At 40.5% G+C, this 16,389-nt stretch overlaps 1 protein-coding gene across 2 annotated transcripts; it reads left to right on the top strand.

Moving 5' to 3' along the window:
- Nucleotides 1–1,460: 1,460 nt before the first annotated feature.
- On the top strand, nucleotides 1,461–16,351 carry LOC122282931. Of its 2 annotated transcripts, none has more exons than XM_043095019.1 (15): nucleotides 1,461–4,506; nucleotides 4,591–4,719; nucleotides 4,811–5,002; nucleotides 5,094–5,146; nucleotides 5,257–5,569; nucleotides 5,775–5,910; nucleotides 5,994–6,209; nucleotides 6,431–6,544; nucleotides 12,925–13,124; nucleotides 13,238–13,453; nucleotides 13,589–13,864; nucleotides 13,991–14,138; nucleotides 14,223–14,356; nucleotides 15,368–15,454; nucleotides 15,532–16,351. In XM_043095019.1, exons 1-15 carry the CDS (start codon nucleotides 1,801–1,803, stop codon nucleotides 15,616–15,618), a joined length of 5,007 nt encoding a protein of 1,668 aa, XP_042950953.1. In that variant the 5' UTR covers nucleotides 1,461–1,800; the 3' UTR covers nucleotides 15,619–16,351. The 2 variants fall into 2 exon arrangements, with proteins under 2 accessions (XP_042950953.1, XP_042950952.1); XM_043095018.1 differs by having other exon boundaries at nucleotides 1,462–4,506; nucleotides 5,254–5,569.
- Nucleotides 16,352–16,389: the final 38 nt, after the last annotated feature.

A 16,389-nucleotide genomic window follows, 5' to 3' on the forward strand; every position in this document is an offset into this window, starting at 1 on the left:
CCTATTTGCTTTGGCCTTTTGGGTTTGCCCAGTTGCATTGCAGTCACTTTTATGGTCATCTTCTTCAGCACAAAACTACTTGCATTCATTTCTTGTGAAGAAATTTAAGGCGCAAACATATTTTAGAGTAGAATCCAGCAACTTCTTTTGTCTGTCATTTCCAGCATTTAAATCAAGTGTTCTCAACCCTCACTTCCCAGGCCCTCATCAAGAAGGAAAAGAACAGGGCAACCAAAAAAAAAAACATTTAAATCAATTCAATTTCCTCCTTTTTTCTATTCATCCAGTCAAATAAATAGCTGAAAATCTCTGACCTCCTCCTAACTTTGATCCAGACAAGCAGCCAGCCATTCACGATGGTGAATTGCTCAGCATGTATTTTGGAGAATAGCTTAGGAAAAAAAAAAAAACAATAAAATAAAGAGAGTTTTCTAGATTCCAATATGAACAAAGAAAAATCAGAAGCTTTTATTTTCTAGCCTTAATCAATACAGCAGGAGATTAACTTTCTCAGTTTGGTAAAGAGAAAAAATGCTTGGAGATCATTAACTACTGTATTAGTTCTTTGAACGGTCAGAGGTATTTGATTTTGATACTTCTTGAGAAGATATTAAACTCTTCTACCATTTAAATGAAGTAATTTCCTCGAGAATCTATGAGTTTTAATCGAATATTATAAAATTAAAAATATTTGAAAAATATAAAATGTCATAGGGAACAATGAACATTGATAGCTTGACCATATTGGTGAATATTGAGGTCTTCATAGTTAGATACAATTAATCTAATCATATCACGACTAAAGCAAGAAAACAAAAAGCACTAAAGTCCAGTCCATATTTCTGTATATTATATTTAATACCCATTTGAATTATCCTAGAGAGAGATAGAGACAGTATAAAATGCTTATGTGAAATTTATTTTATTTTACACAGCAACTATAAAATATTGTATTTTAAACGATCCAATTTGACAGACAATTCAAAAATTCAAATATAAAATATAATGAAGATCACATTTTGACAAAGAGTTCCAACCTCCTAAGATATCTCAAATACAAGAAAATAAAAAATTAAGGAGAGAGAAGAAAAAGAAAAAAAAGAAGAAGAGAAAATAGTTAATTAAATCAAGACTCTTCAAGAACACTGAAGATTTACTTGATTGTTAACTTCATGATTTTATAAAATTAGTCGAGATCATGTAAGCTTATTTAGACACTTACCAATATAAAAAAAAAATAAATCAAGAATTATGATAGATATAGTTATTATATATAATTTTTTTTTATGTATTTTATTAATATAATTGATTAAAATAATTATTTTATATTAAAAAAGAATTATAATATAATTGATTAAAATAATTATTTTATATTAAAAAAGAATTACCAACTAATTACATTTTAAAGAAAATACAAAAGTACAATAAATTATTTTTGTAGATGATGGGGGGGCACAATATGATACTCAGCATTTCACAAATCTGTGTTTTCTCACCCGATCAAAGAAAGAAAGAAAGCTTACCCCCTTCTGTGGGTAGGTGTGCAGTGCCTGTCTGTCGCACACAGACCACCACTCTCTTCTTTTTTCAGTTTTCTTTGCCTAGGTTTCGCCGCCGATCCTTCTCCGTCACCGTCTTGGACTCCGGCTAATTCTTTATATTTCTTCATTATTCAAAGTAAGTCTCTTCCTCTGTAGTCTATACCCCGCCTCTCTCTCTCTCTCTCTATATATATATATTTACACGCTTGGATATAATATATGTATATGCATGTGAATCGGATTGCTGCAAACTCGATTGATGGGGCATAAGAAGCGAAACGTCGCTCGCTCCAAGCAATCACCGGTGGCTCAACCGGCCGCCGGCGGCGGAGCGGATTATGCTACTCTAGCGGAAATCGATTCCTTCCCCAATCCAAATACCAATACCCACAAGAACCAGACTAGGATCGAGCCGTTGGTGGAATCGGACGGTTCGTCTTACTCCACTGTCAAGCTTGAATGCGAGAAAGCCCTAACTGCGCTGCGGCGCGGGAACCACACCAAGGCGCTGCGGCTCATGAAGGAGTCATGTGTTCGGTACGAGGGTACGCCCCACTCGGCGCTGATTCACCGAGTTCAGGGAACAGTGTTTGTTAAAGTAGCCTCCATCATTGACGACCCCAACGCCAAGCAGCGGCACTTGAAGAACGCGGTGGACTCGGCGCGTAGAGCCGCTGAACTTTCGCCGAATTCAGTCGAATTCTCGCACTTCTACGCGAATTTGCTCTACGAGGGGGCCAACGATAGCAAGGAGTTCGAGGAGGTGGTGCAGGAGTGCGAGCGGGCGTTGGCGATCGAGAAACCGGTCGATCCTGCCAAGGAGAGTTTGCAGGAAGAAAGCCAGCAGAGGATATCATCGCCAGAGGCGAGAATTGGGCATGTTCAGAACGAGCTGAGGCAGCTGATTCAGAAGTCGAACATTGCGTCCTTGTCGACTTGGATGAAGAACTTGGGGGGAAGTGGGGAGGAGAAGTTCCGGCTGATTCCAATTAGGAGGGTTGCGGAGGACCCCATGGAGGTAAGGATGGTACAAGCAAGGAGGCCGAACGAGATTAAGAAGGCCACCAAGACACCTGAGGAGAGGAGGAAAGAGATTGAAGTGAGGGTGGCTGCGGCGAGGTTGTTGCAGCAGCATAAGTCGGAGTCGGACAGGGCCCAATCTCATAATGGGGGGTCGGATTCGTCTTCAGGATCAAAAGTAGCCGAGCAGCGACGAGGCAAGTATGGGGTTGTCAGGAAAAATGGGTCTAGGGCGGAGAGGAGGGATTGGGTTTGGTCCTATTGGAATTCTATGAGTGCTGATATGAAGAAAGAGTTGCTTAGGATTAGGGTTTGCGATCTGAAGGCCCATTTCGGTTCATCCAAGGATGGTTTAGCCAATGAGGTTTTATCGGAGGCCCTGTCATATGCCGAGGCTAATAAGACTTGCAAGCTCTGGGTTTGCTGTCGATGTAACGAAAAGTTCTCTGCTTCAGAGTCTCACATGCAGCATGTTGTGCAGGAGCACATGGAAAACCTATCACCCAAAATGCAGTCAGTTTTGCCTCAGAATGTTGATACTGAATGGACTGAGATGCTTCTTAATTGTCCTTGGAAACCGCTAGATGTATCAGCTACTGTTAGGATGTTTGGAATTCAAAGAAGAAGCAGCAGCAAGGATTCTGAGTTTGAAGAGGATTTCTATTTGGGGAATCGTACAGAGGAGCGTGAGGACTGCTTCAAGGATGCATGGGATTCCTCTTACCCTGAGAATGAAAGTTTCAAGGATGGTTGCAACAACGCTTCTTTAAAGAGCAGCAATGGGAATGATAAAGTTTCCAACATTGAGAGTAGAGAATGTGATGACGGCCATGGCTCTTTGACGTATTCCCTTGCTCATAGCTGGCCAATATCTGATGATCCTGACCGTGGAAAACTTATTGAAAGAATTCATGCTGTGTTTGAGGTGCTTATTAGACACAAATATCTTGCTGCAAGTCATCTTAACAAGGTGCTACAATTTACGATGGATGAGCTGCAAGGTCTTGTTGCTGCTCTTGCTTCTGGTTCCCAGCATCTGAACCTTGGTTTGGATCAAACACCTATATGTATCTGCTTTTTGGGAGCAACCCAGCTCAGGAAAATCCTTAAATTTTTGCAGGAATTATCACATTCTTGTGGTTTAGGTAGGTATCCTGAGAAAAGCAGTAGTGGTCCCATGGATGATGCAACCAGTGGTACTCAAGCGCATGAGATTAAGGAGAAGATTGTTCTTAATGGAGATGGATCTTGTCTTCTTTTGGATGAATCTTTGCTGCCAATTGAATGTACCCCTGGCATGGGTCATGGTGCTGCCATTGATAATGTGGCTGCTGATGGCATCGCAAATGAGGATCAACCTGATGCAGATGCTTTACTATCTTGGATATTTTCAGGTCCTGCAAGTGGGGAACAGTTGTCTTTCTGGATGCGAACAAAAGAGGAAAAAATGCAACAGGGATTGGAAATTCTTCAGATGCTTGAGAAGGAATTCTGCCACCTACAAAGTCTCTGTGAGGGAAAGTTTGAGCATTTGAGCTATGAGAAAGCATTGCAGACAGTGGAGGAGCTGTGTTTTGAAGAAGGTAAGAAGAGGGAGAATTTTGCAGAATTTGTGCATAGAAGTTATGACTCTGTTTTGAGGAAGCGTAGAGAAGAGCTTCTTGAGAGTGACAATGATGTACTTATAAAAAAAGAGAGTGAGAATGATGTGATGTTCCTCAGCAGTAGGTTTGAACTTGAAGCTATATCAAATGTTTTAAAAGAAGCAGAAGCGCTAAATGCTAATCAATTTGGATATGAGGAAACATACGGTGGGGTGACCTCTCAGTTATCTGACTTGAAACCTGGTGAAGTTGATGATTGGAGAGCGAAGGACTATTTTCACCAAGTGGACACTTGTATAGAAGTTGCAATTCAGAGGCAGAAAGAACAGTTATCCATAGAGGTTTGTTTGTTCTTCTTGATGCACTTTGTTTTAAGGGTCTTGACTATGATCACCGCTATTTAACTCACTGATTTTGTTATGCAGCTCAGCAAAATTGATGCACGAATCATGCGAAATGTTTCTGAGATGCAGCAGTTGGAACTAAAGCTTGAGCCTGTTTCTGCCCTCGATTATCGGTCAATATTATTGCCTCTAGTCAAGTCATACCTGAGGGTTTGTATTGAGCCTGTTTTTGTTACGTTACTCCTTTTTATGGACCTAATTTTTTTTTTTTTTGTATTCTTCTGCCACTCTTTGTTTTTAGGCACACTTAGAGGATTTGGCTGAGAAAGATGCCACAGAGAAGTCTGATGCAGCTAGAGAAGCCTTTTTAGCAGAGCTTGCTCATGATTCCAAGAAGGGTCTCAAAGGAGGAAGTGATAATTCCAGGCATGCACAGGAGAAAACAAAGGATAAGAAAAAGAACAAGGAGTACAGGAAAACCAAAGATTCAAAGGTTTCCTTTGTGTGGTCTGGTTGTTTCTGACTGCAGTGCCAGTTGTCCCATGTAGAAATCCATTATTATCTGATATTTTCTTATTTTTCAGGCTACCAGTGGTCTCGAGCTGCACACACTTCGTACTGAGGCTGTTGAGCCAATGTAAATCTCCCTTTTACTCTTAATATGCATATTAGTGCCACTCTTTCCAAATATGCCACAATTTGACATTAAATGTTTTTTAATAATTCTTGATATGTCTCTTGCAGCAGTTCCTTTCCAGTTGAATCTGATTGTGATCATCAAGATTCTGAGATTGTTGTTTCTGAGAATGGCAATTACTTAACACAACAGGAAGAGGAATTTAAACTTAAATTTAAGCTTGAGGAGGAAGAAAGAATGCTTGAAGAAACCTTGGAGTATCAAAGACGAATTGAGAATGAGGCTAAACAGAAGCACCTTGCTGAGCAACACAAGAAATATACTCGACCATATACAGAGGTGGCAGAAGGATTGCATGATGTTTACTTGGAGTCTGGTGCAGATGATCAAGATGTGCATGAGCAGCTGATACCTTGTACACAGGTAAAATATTTGTTCTTTGCAGCTCTATTGTTTGATTTAATTCGATAGTAGTTGTGCTTATTTTTCTGAAGTTCCATTCTCCATGGATGATTGGAATATTGAACTGAAAGCTGGCTATAATACGACAACTCATGCTATACCATTCAATCTAGTGTAACGTTTATTTATATATCAAAGAGTATTTTATGAACTTGCACCTTCTCAGGAGCACTTGGCACTGAAGGATGGAGTCCCCAACGATCTAGAAGACATGCTTCCAAATGGTTCCCCTCGTCCAAAAATATCTACTGTGTCTGGTGCCAAAAAGATAAGTAATGTGAATCACACAACAGCTAAACAAGGTTGGTAAACTTATGGTTCTCAGATGAGGCTTGGGCTGATTTTGATATTAGAGGATGTTATAATTGTGTAGTTTGTTATGCAGTCTTAGCTAATGGAGGGATTGCAGAGGATGGCCTTTTGCCATCTGATCAACGAACAGGAAGGAAAGGTAAACGGCGGAGGAGTTCCTCCAAATTGGTTGATGGAAAGGGTCAAGCTATGTCACCTGGAAAGGAAAATATTGATGTTGGGAGTTCACATATCGAAAGTGGCTTAAAAGAGCAAGATAGATTACATGACCCCCTCTATGCAGACAGCGGTAAGCCTTACATTTTCACCCCGATTTTTTTGCTTTGGTACTAGATTATTTGAAGCATTTGAAGCTTTTTCAGCCATTGTTCTATTAATCTTTACAATTCCTTCTATGAGATGTTTGTTCTATTAATCTTCACAGTTCTTTCTACAAGATGCACATAATTTTTCTTGGCCTTTTCTGGAATGTAGAACTAACATCACATAGGTTCTTAATGTGAAAAACAGCTGGCTCTATTCCAGTAGACAACGGAACAAAAACATTGAGACAATTGAAAGTAGAGGTTGAAGAGGAAGAAAGGTTCCAAGCTGACTTTAAACAAGCTGTGCTCCAAAGCCTTGGTAATGTTCTTCTACCATCTATCTATAAAAGCTCTCTCTCTCTCTCTCTCTCTCTCTCTCTCTCTCTCTCTCTCTCCATGTTAGCCTATTGATTTATGTATTGTTAAACTTGGCATTGGGACTTCTACAAGTCAACTTATGGGAGCTGTATCATTACAGTGCTGACCAATTGATTAATTGTTCAGCCAGCTAAGCTGTGCTGAGATCTTTCTTGAAAATTATGCATGCTTGGTATTTTTTCTTGGGTACGTTGTTTTTTTTATTAGAGGTAAATTTTATTGATAAGAATGAAATATGCATAGCCTATTTACACAAGAGGTATACAAAAGAACGCCTAGATACATTCTAGAAATGCTAAATTAAGGATAAGAAGTCATTAACATTGTTTCCATTAAGCACAATGGCTGAAAACCAAAGCAATAATGTGTGTACAAAAAATTCTGAAGCTCCTTCATTGTGCGCTCCCTATCTTCAAAGCACTGTGCATTCCTTTTTGACCAAGTACACCACATAATGCTTGATGGAATCATCTTCCATACTGCCGCCATTTGGGGACAGCCTTGAATTTCCTTCTAACAAGCAAGTAAATCAACCACCCTCAACGGCATTACCCAAGCGACATCAACTCTTCTAAAGATCTCATTCCACAGCACTCTTGTCACCTCACAATGCAATAAGTGATTCACTGATTCTCCATGTGTTTTACACAAATAGCATCAATCCATCACAATGAGCCCCCTTTTCCTTAAGTTGTCTGTGGTCAAAATATTTCCAAGAGCAGCAGTCCAAACAAAAAGAATATTACCTTGTGATGCCAATATTTTGTAATATGCCTTAACTGTAAACTTTTTGCTGCCATTGGACCTCTACTATATCCTATCCCCTTGTGCCTTTATACTTCCTGTGGAGTATATCAATCTGAAAAATTCTGAAACGGTATGCAATTCCCAATCATGCATAAGCATATCCCTATTAAATAGGACATTTCACTGGTGAGAACTATGAGAAAATGCAAGCAGATCCGCCACAGAAGCATCCTTGTTAACTTCAATACTATTGAGAGCTGGGAAGGCCTATCAAGTGCCCGATCTCCACACCAAACATCATTTCAAAACTTGATTCTGGTACCCTCTCCAACCATAATAAATTTCCACAAGCCCATGTGATACCCCACCCCCTCTCACTTCATTGGAACACCAGCTTCCTAGCACTTTCGTGTCTAAAGTGAATAACTTCCTTCTATAGCGAATCCTTCTCCAAGTGGTACCTCCATAGCCATTTTCCCAATAGAGTTTATTAAAAGTCCTTAATTTGCGCACTCCAAATCTACCGTTCGAGATTGGGGAGCAAAATTTATTCCAATTAACAAGATGAAATTTTGTTTCTTCCCCCACTCCACCCCACAAAAAAGCCCTAAATAACTTCTCGATCCTATTCGCCACCCCTGCAGGCAACGGAAATAGAGATAAAAAATAGGTTGGAAGTTTAGATAAAGTGCTCATAATCAGTGTGAGTTGACCCCCTTTCGATAAATACAATCGTTTCCAACCAACCAACCTTTTCTTAACTTCTCAATAACCCCATCCCAAATAGCTCTAGCTTTAAAGGTTGCCCCCAAATATTTTATAGGCAAAGAAGACACCTTACAACCCAAGAGACTCGCTAGACTGTTGAATCTTGGCACCACACCCACCGCCACCATCTGAGCCTTACCAAGGTTCACCTTAAGCCTTGACATAGCTTCAAAGCATAACAAGAGTGCTCATAAAGCTTGAATTTGGCCAAGACCCACTTCACAAAAGAGGAGAGTGTCATATGCAAATGAGAGATATGAGATTATGATAGAGCCATTAGTACCAATACCCATCGAGAAACTGGATAAAAAACCTCTTTCAATAGCAAGCTTCACCATACGACCATGTGCTTCCATAATAATAAGGAAAAGAAAAGGAGACAATGGATCCCCTTGCCGCAATGCACGAGAACTGTTAAAAAATCAAGCAGGGGTGCCATTAACTAGCACTGAGAAGCGAGCAGTAGTAACACAATGTCGAATCCATGAAATCTACCTATCACCAAAGCCACACATCTCGAACAAATAAAAGAGAACTTCCCAATTCACATGATCATATGCTTTGTTTTACGTCAAGCTTGCATAGAATACCTGGTACTCTTTTCTTCAACCTATGATCCAAGCACTCATTGGCAATGAGAATTGAATCAAGGATTTGGCGCCCCCGAACAAATGCATTTTGAGGCTTAGAAATAATTTGTTCAATTACCAAGTTTAGCCGATTAGAAAGAACCTTCAAAATAATCTTGTATGCCCCACTCACTAGGCTTATAGGGCGGAAATCCTCAACTTTTGTAGCCCCATGTTTCTTTGGTATGAGAGTAATGAATGCTGCATTGAGGCATTTTTCAAACTTTTTGAAGGATTGGAATTCAAGAAAAACCTACATAACATCACATTTCACAATCTTCCAACAAGCTTGAATACCAACTAAAAGCCATCCAGACTTCGCACTTTGTCTTTAGCCATACCACAACTGGCCTTGTAAATCTTGTATTCGTCAAAGGGTCTTTTCAACCAGCTCGTACTCTGTGAATCAATAGACTCAAAAAACAAATCATCGAGCTTCGGCCTCCAATAGGTCAGCTCCTTGAGGAGGTTCTCATAATAATGCACAATATGGTTCTCTATTTCGGAGGAGGAAGAGAGCACTTGATTACCTGAATGGAGTGTCTCAATAGCATTGTTGGGCCTATGTGAATTAGCCACTTTATGGAAGACCTTCGTGCATTTATCACCTTCTTTTAACCAAAGGGCCCTAGATATTTGTTGCCACAAGGTCTCCTCCATCAACAACACCATCTCCAGTTCAGTCACAACCAAACTCTTTCTCAACAATACCTCCTCCAAGGTGTCTCCTATCAATTCCCGCACCTTTAACTTCTATAGCTCCTCCATAAGGGTAGTCTTCTGGTTGTCAACGCTGCCAAAAACTTCCCAAGTTCCACTTCTCTAAATCTAGCTTTAGAGCCTTAAGCTTGCTTGCAAAAATAAAACTGGGAGTGCCTGTGAACTGATAAGAAGACTGACAAGAACGAACCTTCTCTACAAAACCATCAGCTGCTAACCACATGTTTTCAAACTTGAAATACTGGCGCCCCCCGTGAATACCTCCACAATTTAACAAAATAAGAAAGTGATCCGAGTAAACAGGGGACAACCACTTCTGACACAGCTTCGGAAAGTGGGCTTTCTAGGAAGGAGAGATGAGAAACCTATCCAATCTCGACCATGTGAACTCGTCCCCAACAAGGGGGAGATTCATGAGATCCAAATCAAATATGAACTTAGAGAACTTCTCCATGGCCAAGGAGTAGCGATAATTCTCCGATCGTTCGCTGGGAAAGCAAGTGATATTGAAGTCTCCACCCATACACCATGACACATCCCATAAATAATATAAACCCACCAACTCCTCCCATAGCCTTCCCCTATCTCTATCCATGTTTAGCCCATAGATGCCTACATAAGCCCACTCCCATCCATCTACAACATTTTTAAATAAACTAGCGATCGAGAAATTCCCAACACAATCCTCTACCTCCACCACTCTTTTATCCCACATTAAAAGAACGCCACCTTAAGCACCCAACAAGGCCAAGTAGGATCAACCCACATACGAACACCCTCACGGACTACAAATGATTCTTCTATCAATGACCTGCAATTTTGTTTCTTGAAGACATGCCATATCGACCTTCCACGTCCACCTATAAAGATTTTATGCAAAGCTGCTTATTGCGATTAGTAAACCCCCATATGTTCCAAGAGAGGATCTTAGGTTTCATGAGCAATAGTGACCCCCTCTCCTTTTCAATCTATCCCTTCCGTCACTCCCCTCGTTCGCTTCATAATTAATAGTACATTTGAGCCTTTTTGAGTTCCCTATCTCTCTTTGTGGTGGACTTCTATTGACCATCTTTAATGGCTACAAGAAGGGCCCTGAACTGCTCTTCAAAACTTATACAAGAAACCCCAATGCAAGCTTGTATCTCCTCTACCTCCTTGAGCACCCACTCCGAAATGAACCTCTTTGAATTAGGATTGGGAGGGAGTGTGCATAATGGGGTTGGCTCAGCAACCGCCACATCAAAGCATTCTCCGTTGCAAATAACCAACTGCAGATCTGATTCATCTAGCACCCCCACAAAGAGTGCCTCCTTCCTCAAGTCCTTGCCCAACTCCCTGTGACTACCTTGAGGGCCCACGCCTCTAGTTTCCGATGAGATTTCCAGTGCTAGGACACCATCGGTAGGGGCAGTGGCCTTCGAAACTACTCTGTGATTGCTCAACTGAGGAAATGGGATAGTCAAGTATTGTTGTAGCCCCTTCTTCTATAACTTCAACCCCCGGCGGTCTAGTCAATCGGGTTGTTGTCGTAGGTACACCGGCGACCACCATTAAGCTAGTCAGCGCTGGTCCTGACACATTCGAGGCTAGGGGGACGTCATTGTTGCTCGATCTTGCACCTCCATGCTCTGTGAATGCTATTGCTGGGGGCGTAGCATCCTTTGGTGGTTCCGCAACCTTTGGCAAGGTCACCTGAGTCTTTGTTGGCGATGGTGGCTGGTACCCACTCGCCGATGGGCTAGCTTCATTACAGTCAACACTTGATGCTCCGTTTCCTCATTCAGACCAAATAACACCCCTGCCACCCCCTCACGTCTCTGGGCACCAGCAGAAATGGTGGCACCACCTAACCTTTGCAGACCCACTGCTCCTACCAATTTGACATGTTCATGAGGCAGCTCCAACAATTTTTGGAGTACCTCCTAGACAGATCGAGTGTCAGAAATGGCTACTGTCATCACTGGTGGTGACAAACAAGCATGACCACCTTCTCTTCCAGCTTCCTTCAATAGCTCCGCTGGCTTCCTCCAGCACATGCCATTCCTATCCCTTGGTATGAAGATGAAACTCCGGTGGCCTCCCCCACCGTACTCCACCAGTGCCATGTAAAAGCCTAAAAGCCTCGGGAGTTAGAGCAACACTGTGCAATGAAGCCCCTGTCCCCTTCCCCATGAGCAGTGTAAAACTCCTTTTTCCCAGCCTTCAGACACGCCTCGAAAGCTTTAGTAAACCATCGTACCATAGCTAGCCTCAAGCTCATATCTTTCACAACTTTCCATCCTTTCTCAGTTAAAAGCACATAGCATCTATCCCTTATCACCTCAAACACCTTGGATTCGATTGCAATGCATTTCATAGGAGGCATTTTCCTTCCAATATAGTTAGAAACACGCCGTCAAACGCCCGCAACCACCATCGCAATGTTAAGTGTATGGAGAGAGAAACTTTAGTTCCATCCTGGGTACGTTATTAACTCATGTATGATTGATGAATAATGTAAGTGGATGTGGTTACCTATCAAAACAAAAGAAGAAATAAAGATGAAAAATGTATGTCGTGTGTATGACGACCACTCTGGCCAGGTTTGAGGAAACCAAAGGCAAGTTATGTGACTGTACATTCATGAAGGTTCAGTGGTAAGAGCCTTGATCTTGGTGGTATGCTCCCTCTAGATCTAAGGTTCGAACCTTTAGGTGCAAACAATTTCTAGGGGCTATTGGACTGGGTGGATTTCCTATAATTTTCTTTTTGGTAAGTGATTTCTTAGTGAATTTCCTAGGTGCTCCTGAATTTCCTATTGAATTTTCTAAGGTGTACTTGCAGGAAACTCCTTGCTTGGCTTGTGCACCCCCGGGATTAGTTGAGACTTTGTTATTGTAAACCAGTGCCAATAAAAAAATTGGAATAAATAAAAGAAAAAGATTTTTTGGCTCGTCAATCTGACGTATTTGATAGAGCACATCTCTTGTATGTTGAATATGTGAGCCTTGGTCAGGTTGGTTTTGCCTGATCTGAACCATTCTAAGGGACTATATATTTTAATATGTTGTATGCAGTGTTCTTTTTATACATTATAAATGCAGTATATATATATATATATTGTAGACGATGTTTAAACGAGCTGAATATGTGAGAGCTGAGAGTGGCGGTTTTCACCTTAAATAAAATTTTCTTATCTAAGTGACCCTGTCTCGTTCACTGTCTGTAAATTTACCTGGACTTACCTCATAGATTATACCTCAGACTCATTTGGTCTTGTTGATTTTAGTATTAAATCACACCTGACAACCTACTTTAGGCCAATTGATTTAGATTGGGTGAAATCTTGTCAAACTGCATTGCAATAGCCATATTAATTCATGTACCTGAATTCTGAGTGCTTAGATTCAACGTCTCCTCTTCTTTGAAGCAGAAATTGTTGCAAACCCTCTGATCTTGTATATATGTTGTTCCTCAGACACATACAATGCTCAAGCGCAGAAGAAACAACCTGTGGTTTCAAGTTTAAGGACGCAACAGAGGATTTGTCCAGAAGCAGATAAGTTTGATGTTTCACCAAATGAAGGCACAGTGGATGCGAATCATGCAGATGTCATTGGTACTGGGCTGCAGAATGAAGTGGGCGAGTACAATTGCTTTCTGAATGTTATCATACAGGTACTGAGTTATTTTTCCAATTTATGATTTTTATTATATGATTTCATTGCTACTCTTCTGGCACTTTATCTGGCCTCAATATTGTTTTTCCTCGCCCCTCTGCTTGAATTCAGTCCTTGTGGCATTTAAGACGGTTTCGAGACGAGTTTCTGAGGAGATCAACATCAGTGCATGTTCATGTGGGTGATCCTTGTGTCGTTTGTGCATTGTATGAAATCTTTGCAGCCCTGAACATTGCATCAACAGATATGCGAAGAGAAGCAGTGGCCCCTACTTCTTTGAGAATAGCTCTAAGCAACCTGTATCCTGATAGTAACTTCTTCCAGGAGGTAATTTGATGGGGCTTTGATTGTATGACTTGCCTTTGATATAGTTTTTACATATGTTCAGTTTCCTGATTCTCATTACCATCAATTTAATCATGGCATTGCTCTTTATGTGTCTAATATATTGTCAACTGCCAGGCTCAGATGAATGATGCTTCCGAAGTACTAGCAGTGATCTTTGACTGCCTTCACAGATCGTTTATTACTGGTTTGACTGCTTCTGATACCGAATCGGTGGAAAGCGATTGCACGGGGTCTTGGGATTGTGCTAACAATTCTTGTATAGTGCATTCCCTTTTTGGAATGGACATTTTTGAAAGAATGAATTGCTACAATTGTGGTCTGGAGTCCCGACATTTAAAGTATACTTCCTTCTTTCATAATATAAATGCCAGTGCCCTCCGAACCATGAAGGTATCTTGATGGAAGATTTCTTTTTCTGCAAACACTTATTTTTGTATCTGTAGGAGGTACCGTTTCAGGGACCTATTTTTATTTGTCAGGTCTGTTTACTGCTACTGATTTCTATTCACCCTTCAGGTTATGTGTCCAGAAAATTCCTTTGAAGAGCTTTTAAATCTCGTAGAAATGAATCATCAGTTAGCTTGTGATCCTGATGTTGGTGGCTGTGGGAAGCTCAACTACATCCATCACATTCTCTCAACTCCACCACGCACTTTCACAACAGGTGAATTACGAGTTGTTATGAAAATTTTCATTTTGGCACTAATGCGTTATATTGAATCCCAGAATCTTATGTTTGGTCTTTCAGTCCTTGGTTGGCAGAATACATGTGAGAGTGTTGATGACATAACAGCGACACTGGCAACCCTAAGTACTGAGATTGATATCAGTATCCTTTATCGTGGTTTGGATCCCAAGAGCACGCATAGTTTGGTTTCAGTGGTATGTGTGCTAGGATGAATGTCAAATAAGCTTTTGATGCAAATATTTTAGAACCTTTTTCATGACTGTAAAATAAGAAGATATATGCTTTGTTTGTTTGGCGTAATACATTTTCTCTGTATCAGAGAAGATTGTTTTCAGGAAAATAATGTATTTCCTATTTTTGGCTGGAAGTAAGGAATATTTTTGGCTGCTGTTTGGTGTTAATGGGTTAGGGGGATTGAGGAAGGGGGCCAGACCTTTTGATAGATGGAAACAGTGAAACAGTTTCAGAACCTCAGATCGAGGGAGGCTTCATAACTTGTGACCTGGAGGCAATGACAAAGAACTTCCCTTTTTCTTTGGCCTTCTAGGGCGGAGTAACTCATCTTCCTCTCATTTGAATTTACTTTTCAGTCAATCAAGGGAAACATTTTTCGGTGACTGGGTTTTAAGATGTTGTTGGAGAACAAGCAGAACATCTTCTGAAAATATTCTACACCAAAACAGATGAACCATGGTTTTGTTTGTTATTTTCCTGGAAAAAGGATGGCCTTTTTATGTTTGGGTTGATACAGATTTTATGAGTGAAACCAATATTGACCTATAAAAAAAAAAATTGAGTGAAACCATTATTTGGTTTTAACCTCTATTATTTCTGCAAGCTTAGATTTCTATCAAGACCAATACACTCGATGATCTAGAGGTACACACAGCCAAGCTTATCACATGTATAAACTTCCCACAGCCCACACCCATCCCCTTCTAAGTTGCTATTCAAACAAAAATGTAATCTATGGTTTCGCACGTGTATTGTGGAACCATGAACGGGAGAAAGTTTCAGTGTAACCTCCAATTTTGTTTGTGTCTAATTCTATATCCAGGGGGGTGTTGGTCTTGCTGCATATTTATATATACAATTTTAAGTCTGTTCAACAAGGGACCTTATTGATGCGATACCAGTTTTGTATTATATCTCTACTTGTACAAAGATTTTCTATTATTCTCTAATATGTTTCCTGTAACTTTTAGGTTTGCTACTATGGGCAACACTATCATTGCTTTGCCTATAGTCATGACCATGAACGGTGGATTATGTATGATGATAAAACTGTCAAGGTAAATTCACCTTATTTCATAAATATTGCTTTCTGTTCTGTCCATCCACTTTGTGTTACAGTCTATTTATTTTTCAGGTCATTGGTGGTTGGGCCGATGTTCTTTCCATGTGCAAAAGAGGGCACTTGCAACCTCAGGTTCTTTTCTTTGAAGCTGTAAACTAGTTTTGTGTTGGAAATTGTCATGGTGGATTAGAGAGCAGAGTTTGATGCTCATCTGCTGTCTATGGTGAGGTGTTAATGCATTGCTGCTGAAGCCGGTGCAGTTCAAATAGCGAAACCTGCAAGACTTGGTTTTAGGAAAGATTGTGAAGTTTTGATATAAAATTGAGATGTGGCATTGAACTCAAGAGTTTTGGAGCAACTGGTTCTAGCAGGAAAAGATCTTGTATTAAAAAAGGTTTTTGTTTGAACGAAAGGACGGCAGATGACTGAAGAGCCCGAAAGCATAGATTTTGGTTCTCTTGCTTCGGATTGTTTAGGATTAGTCAAGTCATCCTTGGAATCGTCGTTTCATTCCTTGGACCTTTTTAATAAGATGGTTGGATGGGGATGGGGGGAGGGGGGGTTGGTGGATAGAGTTACTATAAAGGTTGCATGGCCGTTTATACACTGGAGGAAATGAGTGCAGGTCCTCGGGAGCATATAGCCAGTTGTAACGGTAAAAATTCGGTAAATTAGATTCAAAAGCTCTTCAAATTTTTTTTTTTTTTTTTTTTTTTCCCTTTTTGGAGTTTTGAATGACTTCCTCCCCTCTCCCCTGTATAGATCAGATCATGGTGCTGCTTACAAAAACATCGTTACGGCATCTTGATGCCCATGTGATTAAGAATTGGATAACTTTTGCTCCCAAATTCTGATTATTGATGTCAATTATCGGTTAAAATTTTGCTTGTTATTTATCACCTCTGTTGTGGAGGATTTGTGCATTGGCTG

The sequence above is a fragment of the Carya illinoinensis genome, chromosome 11, assembly GCF_018687715.1.
Source record: "Carya illinoinensis cultivar Pawnee chromosome 11, C.illinoinensisPawnee_v1, whole genome shotgun sequence".
NCBI lineage: Eukaryota > Viridiplantae > Streptophyta > Magnoliopsida > Fagales > Juglandaceae > Carya > Carya illinoinensis.

Excerpts from the sequence above, each read along its gene's own strand:
- LOC122282931 (XM_043095018.1), top strand. The coding sequence starts at position 1,801 with ATGGGGCATAAGAAGCGAAACGTCGCTCGCTCCAAGCAATCACCGGTG. Across the intron at positions 4,507-4,590 it reads AAGAACAGTTATCCATAGAG|CTCAGCAAAATTGATGCACG; the intron begins GTTTGTTTGTTC and ends TTTGTTATGCAG. Across the intron at positions 14,357-15,367 it reads CGCATAGTTTGGTTTCAGTG|GTTTGCTACTATGGGCAACA; the intron begins GTATGTGTGCTA and ends TGTAACTTTTAG.